The 11,243-nt window shown below is 45.8% G+C and overlaps 1 protein-coding gene across 1 annotated transcript; it reads left to right on the top strand.

The window, feature by feature from the left end:
* The first annotated feature begins 1,908 nt into the window (after positions 1-1,908).
* FGF23 (fibroblast growth factor 23) lies at positions 1,909-10,717 on the top strand. The gene is made up of 3 exons (XM_055277010.1): positions 1,909-2,119; positions 8,791-8,894; positions 10,274-10,717. The coding sequence occupies exons 1-3, from the start codon at positions 1,909-1,911 to the stop codon at positions 10,715-10,717; spliced, it is 759 nt and encodes a 252-aa protein (XP_055132985.1).
* Positions 10,718-11,243: the final 526 nt, after the last annotated feature.

Below are 11,243 nucleotides of genomic sequence, written 5' to 3' on the forward strand. Positions count from 1 at the left end.
CCTGGGTAAAAGCCTGGGTTTTTAGAGAATAACAGAGGACTGCTTTGCCACCTGCTCTTTCTTACCAAGCTCCTGGCTCTGATGGCTTTAGCTCTAACATGTTGTGTGGGTTTGGACATCTTGAAAAGTGCTTAGGAGGTCTTGGGGCCAGACCTGGATTCAAATCCAACCTCTTCCACATGTGACCTTTCTATCTCTAGGCAAGTTACTTAAACTATGTGCATCAGTTTCCTGATCTATATAAAGAAAATAACAGCATCTCCTCAAAGAGTTATTCTGAAGATGAAAAGGGTTACTACAAGTAAAGCACTTACAGCGGTAAGTGGAACAGTAAGCTCTCCATGAGTGTTGGCTGTGATTCTTTGGAGAAGCAGCCTAGGGAAGGGGAAGACCTTGTCCCGGCTCTACCATTTATTTGCTTTGTGCCTTTGGACATGGAAACACTAAGATCTCCATTTCTTCATGTAAAGTTTTAAAATATTGATAATGCATGGAGTGCCTATCTCACAGAGTGGCAGTGAGGTTCAAGTAAGCTAATAGATGTGAAAATGCTTTGTAAACTATAAAAAAAGCTGTACAAATGTAGGGTAACAAATGCCATCTCTTTCTGTCTATACCTGTATGCTTGCACTCATTTTGTATTATGGTTACTTATTTTTATCTGCCTCCTGCATTAGATTTGAGCTCCTCAAGATAGGAATCACATCTTGCTGTCTTCTATATCAACCTGTACATGAGTCTAGCTTGATGCCTGTACGTGGCATATACTCAGTACATGGGAAATGGAAGAGTAGCAGTCTCCTTGTGTGTTTTTTTGGGTGTGTGTTCCAGTAGCTTGCTCCCATTTAGACTGTATGTGCCAGGACTATTCCCCCCCGACATCAGGTGTAGCTTCCCAGAGGGCTCACTGTGAACAGCATCTGCAGGCAGGCAGCCAACACCAAGCTGAGCACTCAGGTACAGACACTAAATATGGGGACACCGTGTCCTGAGGCTCAGATCCCCATTGCTCAGCCAGCAGCCTTTTCAATCCCCATGAGGTCTCTGAATGAGTCTCCTTACTACTGGAGAGACTACTAGTTTAGTTGCCCTCGATAGTCCAAACTAGGGAAATTGAGAAATTGAACCGTGGCATATTCGGTGAAGTCCAGACTAAGGAAGCTGAGAAACTGAACCTTGGCATGTGCAGTGACCTCAAGGCCTTGCTTCTTTTTCTTCCATTTCAAAATCTTCTCAAAATGGCAACTTTGGTTTTTGTGCCCCTGCTCCCAGCTCCCATCTTTCATGAAGTGGGGGTTCTCAGAGGATGCCATCTGCCTGATGGTGTCATGTATCTCTATATCCTGCAAGCTACCCACCAAATCCTGCTCACAGATTAAGCACTGGATACATACTTGCTGATTGGAATTTAAAGAAAACCAAAATAAGTAAACTCGACGGGAGATTAATTGCCTAGGAGTCGGTTGACTGCTTGACTGAAGCTGGATTTTTTTTGGGAACCGCTGGCTGCCTTCACATTTCCTGATGGAAGTGGGACAGGTCAACAGACAGCCCAGAGTGGCAGATAACTTTTGCCCACACGTCATTCATTTTTTGGAGCGTTGGCTTGAAATTGAGGGGTGTGTGTGTCTGGAACCGACGTGCCTTCCGTGCGCCTCCGGGGTCTTTGCACTTTCTTTCAATGGGCTGATTACAACACAGAGGATGTGGACAGTGGAGTTTTTCCTGTTTGATGTCACACTGCTACCCTTTAAAAGTCTGATGGCAAAAAGGAGGGAATCCAGTCTAGGATCCTCACACCAGCTACTTGCAAGGGAGAAGGAAAAGGCCAGTGAGGCCTGGGCCAGGAGAGTCCGGACAGGAGTGTCAGGTTTCAATCTCAGCACCAGCCACTCAGAGCAGGGCACGATGTTGGGGGCCCGCCTCAGGCTCTGGGTCTGTGCCTTGTGCAGCGTCTGCAGCATGAGCGTCCTCAGAGCCTATCCCAATGCCTCCCCACTGCTCGGCTCCAGCTGGGGTGGCCTGATCCACCTGTACACAGCCACAGCCAGGAACAGCTACCACCTGCAGATCCACAAGAATGGCCATGTGGATGGCGCACCCCATCAGACCATCTACAGTGAGTAGGGCTTCAGGCTGGGAAGAAGGGGAGCACCCCTGTTGTCCATCTACAGGGGGCTTGGGAAGGTTGGGGACTAGACTGGAGGGCTAATCCAATCCTCCTAGCTTTCTGCCCAGGAACCACTTATTGTCTGTGTGTGTGTGTGTGTGTGTGTGTGTCTGTGTGTGTGTTTGTGTGTGTGTGTGTGTTTGTATTTAAATCTTAGGGGAAGATTCTGTGACTCTCCTAATTAGTATTTGCTGGTTTTTCTCAATATGAATAATTTTTATTTCAACTAAACCCTTCCCACAGTAGGAGCCATGTTCCCTTTGCCCCGTCAAAAGATTCAAAAAATGTACAGAAAGAAAGGCAAGGAGTCTAAGAGAAAAAGAAGCCAGGCAGATCAACAGAAACTACATTTCAGCTCATGGACTTCAGACTAGGTTAACTAGGGAGGTTGTAAAGAAGATTCCTGGGTCATACCCGGATTGTTATAGATAAATCTGGGGGCTCTTTCCAACTCTGGCCTTATAAAAATTCTTGGAAAAATGTATTAAAGACAGACTGTCTATGTATGTTGTCTTGGTGAGAATGGCCAAGTATATAACCCATCCACCCATTCATTTGTCCATGCATCCATCCATCCATCCAACAGGTTTAATGGGTGTTTCAGATACCCAGGTACCCAGGTACCCAGTATGAGTTGGTGATTCTTCTCTGTGGAACTGAAAGGTGTCCAGTCAGTAGCAAGTCAAGCTAGTTAGAAACTTATTGGCAACATGAGATAACTGGAATGTTTTTAAAGATCAGGTTTGTGGAGAATTGGATCACAATCCACAATAATCAATCCATTAGCAATGATTCAAATGAGGGCCCCTTTGTGTGCACCTATATAAGGGGTAATGTGGTGGAAGCAGGGATAGATATTGGAAAAGACTGGATCTTCTATTTTAAGAAAACATGTGAAAACACTTCAAAAGATACAGAAAAATGCAAACTGATCCAATATAGCTCAAATTAAAGGAAAGAAAAATTAGTTAGACAATCTCTAACTAAAGAAAATATAGGAATTATTATTTGCCCTTTCTTGTTGTAATAAATTAATTATTTTTGCTGTGGCCTTGCTGTGTGTGAGGCATCTATTCTTCTAGGCACCAAAGGTCCTTAAATCTGGTTGCAAGATATATAACATGCAAAATTAAGTTGCAAGACACATAACATGCAAAATTGACAGTTTAACCTCTTCAAGTGCTAAATGCATATTGATAGGAGATAAAAGGAGAGAGGAAAGTTCTCTCCAAATACCAAACAGATTCCAGAACTCCAGAGAATATAGTAAGACTCAGGAGTCAACATCTTGGAAACCAAGTTTGAGTCTCATGGCAAAAATTTCAATTAAATCTGGATACACTTGATGCACCCGAAGTGTTGTTCATTTTATTCAATGGATATTTAATAGGATCTACAATGTGTCTGGCATTGTACCAAGTACTGTGACTGAAAACTAAGACACAACCCTTCAAGGACCTTGTGGTCTGTCATCCTACCTTGTCAGCCAGCTCACTACCAGACTTTTAGGAAATGCAATTTTGCGCCTCTCAGGGAGGGGCCACCCTTACTCTAATTGAAGACTATATGTGGGCCAGGCGTGGTGGCTCACGCCTGTAATCCCAGCACTTTGGGAGGCTGAGGCGGGCAGATCATGAGGTCAGGAGATTGAGACCATCCTGGCTAACACAGTGAAACCCTGTCTCTACTAAAAATACAAAAAATTAGCCGGGTGTGGTGGTGGGCGCCTGTAGTCCCAGCTACTTGGGAGGCTGAGGCAGGAGAATGGCGTGAACCCAGAAGGCAGAGCTTGCAGTGAGCCGAGATCGCGCCACTGCACTCCAGCCTGGGCGACAGAGCAAGACTCCATCTCAAAAAAAAAAAAAAAAAAAAAAAAAAAAAGACTATATGTGATTTAAAATGCAGAATAGTAGACTATGGTAAATTATTTTGATTCTCTTAGATGGAAAGGGCTGCATCCAACTAGAGAATGTTTATACAACTTGTCTTGAATCCTGCAATCCCATTGTTGAAAGGAACTCCTTAAAGACGTTTCTTCCTGAACAAGAATTAGGGAAGAACAGAACAGGCTAGCTGTGGTGGGGAGTGAGTATGAAGAGTCAACCTCCTGTGCTGGCAATCTGAACTGTAGACCTTTTCCTTGAAAGCCCACCTCGCATCAGGCCCCAAGGAATCACTGAGTGCTAGTTGGAGTGAATTAAAATGACTGAGAAGCAGCAAAATAAATTGAACTGACTTCAGATTTTTAAAAGTAGAAACGTGATTTTGTTTCCTTAGACATAAGTAAGCACTAGCTAAACATTGCATCTTTAAAGAGTTAAACGTGAATGCGGGGAGGAGAACTTAGGGTCAGGGTAGCGGGAGGGAGATCTACTTTTCCTAGTCTACGTAGATAACTTTTTATACTGTTCAATCAGTTGTCATGTGTATTATGGGGAAAAAGTGCAGGAAAAATTTACACACTACAATTAAAAGTTACCCAAAAGAGGCCAGGTGCGGTGGCTCACGCATATAATCCCAGCACTTTGGGAGGCCAAGGCGGGAGGATCACTTGAAATCAGGGGTTCGAGACCAGCCTGGCCAACATGGGGAAACCCTGTCTCTACTAAAAATACAAAAATTAGCAGGGTGTGGTGCACGCCTGTAGTCCTAGCTACTTGGGAGGCTGAGGCAGAAGAATCCCTTATACCCAGGAGGCGGAGCTTGCAGTGAGCCGAGATCGCACCACTGTGCTCCAGCCTGGGCGACAGAGTGAGACTCCATCTCAAAAAAAAAGTTACCCAAAAGAAAGAGGAAAGATTAATGCATGTAGATAAGAAGCACAACTAATTAAATGTCTGGTGAAGGATTTGTAATGACCTCATCAGTGACTGTTAAGCAATGTTTTTACACTGACAGAAACCTAAAATGTGAGGGGTATTTTTCCCCTCCTAATTATCCATTTCTATTGAATTCTGGTTCATCTTATTACTTTGCTGTAAGAAATGCTTAGGAGTTGAGTGCACAACCCATCTTTGGGTCATTGGACTTGACAAAATGAAATTATCTCCTGCCTACCAGATTCTTCAAGTTCCCTTGGGACTCACAAGCACTGCTGCCAGGTACCCCTCTGATGTCCTTATCACCCGTTCCATGAACAAGGCCATCCTCTGACTCCCTTTTATCCTCATTATATGGAAACAGCAAGAGAGAGATGCTTATTGTCCCTGGTAATATCACTTCCTAGATCCTGCTATTTTCACTTCCTCCATCTTCCCCACAGGAACTTTCTTTACTTGAAGCTGAGTTACTGTTGGGCTCCATAAGCCTTCTTCATACATTTTTCTTTTGAGATGCTCAAAGCACTTCACTGCTATCATCTTATTTATCACTTACTGGCCACAAGAGTAGAATGGAGTAGATAATTTTCTACTTCTATAAGCAGAGGTTGAGGCAAAGTGGTAATAGTAAAAATTACTAGCACTTAGGAAGTGCTTTCTAAAGGATAAAAACATTATCTCATTATGTCTTCAAGATGACCAAATGAGATAAATGTTTCTGCCATCCTCATTTTATATGTGAAAAAACAAGAGTTAAAGAACTTAAATAACTGGCTGAAGGTCAGACAGGTAGTAAAAGACCTAGAGGACATCTTGACCCCAAATCCCACGCTCTTCCAAGGTCACACGCATGGAGACACATCCGTCACTGAAGGCAAAGTCCATTAAGCCTGCTAAGCTCCAACAGGCGGGGCTGGTGTCTCCGGTAGTCAGTGGTTTGTTCCTTCCTTCTGCAAAATTCTCCCTTGAATCTGTGCAGACTGCGAAAAGATGCCTTTTGAAAGCACAAAGGAAAGAACCTCTGACTCTCACATTTTCTTAACTTTCACATTGGCTCACTTTGTTTGATGGAAGAGTCTGTGTGCCCTCCGTAGCAGCTGCTCACAGTTCCTCAACCACCGCCGGATGTTTCCTAGGGGGACCGGCTCTGGAGACCAGGCGCGTGTGTGCCATATGCACTGCCCACACTGACTCCAAGCATCAGGCCAGCACGCCTGTCAAGGCATGGGCCCAGCATAAACAGCAGGTCAGAACACGCCACGTGATGTCCTCTGTTGGCTCGACACTTTCGAGTCACTTTTACCACCATTATCCCCTTTGATCATCACCCTATGAAGCAGGCAGGACAGCTATTGTTCTATTTTACAGCTGAGGAAACTGAGGCTAGTGCGAGGTCAGCAAGCGGCACAATTGGGACCAAAATCCAAGTCCCCTGGTTCTTGGTGCCTGGCTCAGTGCCCCTTCCCCGAGCCCTTAGCGCTGCCCTGACTCTTTGTCCTCACTGCCTGCAGCATGTATTTTAGCATTTGATGTTGTCTTCTCAGACTCTTAGTGATTTCTGCTGGAGGCTTGTTACCGAGTGGTAGGAAGAAGATGTCTCTGACCTGAGTTTCAATCCTGTCTTAGTTTCCTTATCACTTAAATTAGGATATTGCTGCCACTACTACTAATAATAATAATAATTATTAGTACTAACAATATAACATTTGTTTTGAGAATTTAAAATATGTAAAGTGCTTAGAGTGCAACCGCTCAAAGACCATTACTAAATGTAATTTTTTCCCAATTAGACTGAAAAGTCACCAGAACAGAAACCATTTCTTTTCTTTTTTTTTTTTTTTGAGATGGAGTCTCGCTCTGTCACCCAGGCTGGAGTGCAGTGGTGCAATCTCGGCTCACTGCAAGCTCCGCCTCCCGGGTTCACGCCATTCTCCTGCCTCAGCCTCCCAAGTAGCTGGGACTACAGGCACCCACCACCACACCCGGCTAATTTTTTTTGTATTTTTAGTAAAGATGGGGTTTCACCGTGTTAGCCAGGATGGTCTTGATCTCCTGACCTCATGATCCACCCGCCTCAGCCTCCCAAAGTGCTGGGATTACAGGCATGAGCCATCGTGCCCAGCTGAAACCATTTCTTACACATTCCTTATATTTCTCCAAAGGTTTACCACAAAACTAGCCATACATTTGAGACACATAAGCAGACACCACTGTGGAGGAATTTAAGCAACCTTTGCGCCTGTCATACCCCAGTCCACCTTCTGGGAAGCTTCCCTCAAGGTTCCCCTCAGCCCAACTTTGAAACAAATTAACTTCTCTCTTTGGCCCTCTTCCTTTCTCACCTTTCTGGGGCTTGTCTCCACCCTCATTCCCTCTGTTCCGCGTCAGTCCAATTTCAGTCCCTGTCATGATTTCTACTCAGCTAGTACCTAATTATTGCTGCTTATTTTCCTCAAAGGTCCTTGTATTGAGCCTGCATGGAGTGGGAGAAGAGCTTTGGGCTTTAAATCACCCCCACGAGGCTCCATCACTTGCTAGGCACAAACATTGGGCATTTACAACCTCTCCAAGCTACAGTTGCAGAAGAGGAATTAGAATCCCTGCGTGGGATTCTAGCTGTCTCCCTGGGGGCTATGAGGTCAGATGAGATGCACCTAGAAATTCTGTGATAGGCAACTGGAAGTGGCCCCAAAGATCTAAAGCAATGATTTTTAACAGAAAATGTCAGGTAATTAAATAACATTTGGGGAAGAAGTCTCACTGAATTATCACGCATGTTACACTAGTATATGATCTAATTGTGCCTTTGCCACAAAACAGAAAGCACATTTAAAGCCATTACCAATTACTTAAGAGGTAGGTCGTGTGAATGGGTTTCAGGCCCTTGTCGGAGACTGGTTTTTGAGAGGGGACACTGGAAGTCTATGAGTGGCTGCACCTGGAGGGGTCACCACCAAGTGAGAAAATGATAAAGAACCAACCCAAGAAGAGCCAAGAAGAAAATTCCATCCGTCACTTATATTGATTCAACATAAACAGTTTTACCCTCTGCTCCTAAGCAAGCTCACTCTAAGGACGGCACTAGATAGGTAAACTCAGTTAAAGCAAGGTGAATGGAATACATGCTGTAATAGAGGTGAAGGCATTGTCCTGAGGAGCTGAGAAGAAAGAACAACTGATTTTGAATGGAAAGATGAGGAAAGTCTTCATAGAGATGGTGACGCCTGAGCCTGGTCTTGAAGACTGAGTGACTTCAGTAAGTAGAGGAGGAAGAGGGAGATCAACTCTAATACCATTCTGTACACATACTGGGTGTTGACTAATGTATTAGACAATTACACAGACATCCAGGAGGAGAATCAAACTCTATGGCAAGCTGGATCCTTGAAAGACATCTCAGCATAGATTTTAAAATCACAAAGTAGAAGGCATGGAAGAATGTGACTATCACCACAAACATTCAAAGGTATTAGTAAGGCAAAAGGGAAAATAAAGACGGTCCAGGTAGAGAGAGAGAAACATGTGTTCAGCACAGGTAGAAGAATTCCAGGAGCTCAGAGTGCCCCATACAGGCAACAAGATGAAGCAGGAGGTGAATGACTGTATGTGTGTTGGGGGCAAGAGAGGATGTCAGAAGAAATGCTGAATATGCAGAAATGAGGCTGAATTTAAGGGTGCTGAAGTCATCACCACCCTTAAAATCAATCCAGGGAGGTTTCATGAAGGTGGGTTTTCAGGAGGTGCTTGAAGGTGGGAATTGGATGCGCAATGAGTCTTTGCCCTGCCTGGGTTTCTCCACAGGTGCCCTGATGATCAGATCAGAGGATGCTGGCTTTGTGGTGATTACAGGTGTGATGAGCAGAAGATACCTCTGCATGGATTTCAGAGGCAACATTTTTGGATCAGTGAGTTTCTTTTTTGTGTTGGTCACCATTTGCAAACAATTAGCCTAATTTCTTTGACACGACATAGACTTCTCTAGCTTAACAATTCCATTTGCAGTGTACCCTGGTGACCTGTTTCCACTGATACTTCATGCAGTCTAAGTATTGAATGCTCACGTTTAATAGCTGGAGTTTGAACTCAGGCAGTCTGGCTCCAGATCCCAGGCTCTCAGCTCCTAGTCTGCACTGCCCATTGGAACCCATTTTTGAATCTAGCACAGGCCCTGGTATGTAGTCGTAGGTCCTCAAGTCATGTCAATTCACGTTGTAAAGTACATGAGAAAGGGTAAAAAGCCATTGGTGTCTTCTTGATTCTGGGACTAGCTGTGACTTTGGGTAAATCTCCTCACTTCTCCAAACTTCAGCATTTTCACTTGGAAAAAGTGAAGTGGAATAGACCACGTGACCTGTGGGGCTCCCTTCAGTTAAAGATTTTTAATTAATAACCCCTGCCCCAATTGTGATAGCTATTCATTCGGATTGGTAAGCAAAGGATTTCCCAAACTAAAGGCTGCTGGCCTCTTTTTGAGGATTTTGAGGTCGTAAAATAGCAGGACTGCTTATCTTAGGAGTCTCTCACCACCACCCATGCCCACTAGAAACGCCACAAGGACACAGACTTTCTGTTTTGCTTTCTGCCGCATCCCAGCCCCTACAATAGTGTCTGGCTAGAGTAGGTAAACAACAACAACAACAAAAATCTGTTAAACAACTATTGAAATATAGATAACTAACTAAACATCTGTTAACCCCTCTAGGAATGTAGATAGTCCTGATCTGTAAACTGCTTACTTTGTGGAGCTTGAGGATTAAAAGAAATAACAGGCAAAGGCCTTCGTGGGGGCACTCAGTAAAACCCAGTACTAATGGTAGAGGATTCGAACCCAGCTCATCTGTCAGCTCTGTCAGCAAAGTTCATGTCTCCAATCCCATCAGTGCCCTCATTCATGTTTGACCCTATAAACTCCATCCCCTCTCCTTTCTCCAGTAAAGAGACAAACCCAAGCCAATTTTCAGCCAGCAGAGGCTTGGAAAAGGTAGAAGGCGGGAAGGACGAGGTGGTGCCTACTCCAGGAAAACCACAGGCCAGGCCAGGCTAGCCCAGGCCTCCAGGCAGTAAGCGGAGGCCCCAGGAGTGGTGGTCTCTGAAAGGGGGAACTATAGTCTTGGGCTTGAGCATTAATCAAAACCACTCTACCCTAGCAGGGAACAAAGTGGTGAAGCCTCAACGCCCTAAGAACTGCAGGGCTTCAGGCCAGCTGGCACAAGCATGTGGCCCCAGGAGGAGCTGGGGGGTGGGTGGGGCCCCCCGTTCACGTGGTTCGCTCTTGTCCTTCCAGCACTATTTCAACCCGGAGAACTGCAGGTTCCAACACCAGACGCTGGAAAACGGGTACGACGTCTACCACTCTCCTCAGCATCACTTCCTGGTCAGTCTGGGCCGGGCCAAGAGAGCCTTCCTGCCGGGCATGAACCCACCCCCGTACTCCCAGTTCCTGTCCCGGAGGAACGAGATCCCCCTACTTCACTTCAACACCCCCACACCACGGCGGCACACCCGGAGCGCCGAGGACGACTCGGAGCGGGACCCCCTGAACGTGCTGAAACCCCGGGCCCGGATGACCCCGGCCCCGGCCTCCTCCTGCTCACAGGAGCTCCCGAGCGCCGAGGACAACAGCCCGATGGCCAGCGACCCATTAGGGGTGGTCAGGGGCGGTCGAGTGAACACGCACGCTGGGGGAACGGGCCCGGAAGGCTGCCGCCCCTTCCCCAAGTTCATCTAGGGTCGCCGGAAGGGCACCCTCTGTAACCCACCCCTCAGCAAACGCAGCTCTTCCCAAGGACCAGGTCCCTTGACGTTCCGAGGATGGGAAAGGTGACAGGGGCAATGTATGGAATTTGCTGCTTCTCTGGGGTCCCTTCCACAGGAGGTCCTGTGAGAATCAACCTTTGAGGCCCAAGTCATGGGGTCTCACCGCCTTCCTCACGCCATATAGAACACCTTTCCGAACAGGAAACCCCGACAGGTAAACTAGAAATTTCCCCTTCATGAAGGTAGAGGGAAGGATCTCTGCCAACATATTTATCTTCCTTGCACCTCTCTTCTTTATCACTTTTAAGCATAAAAAAAAAAAAAAAAAAGCAGTGGATTCCTGAGCTCAAGACTTTGAGGGTGTAGGGAAGAGAGATCCGGAGATCCCAGAAGCTTCTCCACTGCCCTGTGCATTTATGTTAGATGCCCCCATCCCACTGGCATTTGAGTGTGCAAACCTTGACATTAACAGCTGAACGGGGCAAGCTGATGAAAAC

Source organism: Symphalangus syndactylus, chromosome 5 (assembly GCF_028878055.3).
Source record: "Symphalangus syndactylus isolate Jambi chromosome 5, NHGRI_mSymSyn1-v2.1_pri, whole genome shotgun sequence".
NCBI lineage: Eukaryota > Metazoa > Chordata > Mammalia > Primates > Hylobatidae > Symphalangus > Symphalangus syndactylus.

Coding starts and splice junctions, on each gene's coding strand:
- FGF23 (XM_055277010.1), top strand. CDS start 1,909: ATGTTGGGGGCCCGCCTCAGGCTCTGGGTCTGTGCCTTGTGCAGCGTC. Junction 2,120..8,790: donor ACCCCATCAGACCATCTACA/GTGAGTAGGGCT, acceptor GTTTCTCCACAG/GTGCCCTGATGATCAGATCA. Junction 8,895..10,273: donor GAGGCAACATTTTTGGATCA/GTGAGTTTCTTT, acceptor TTGTCCTTCCAG/CACTATTTCAACCCGGAGAA.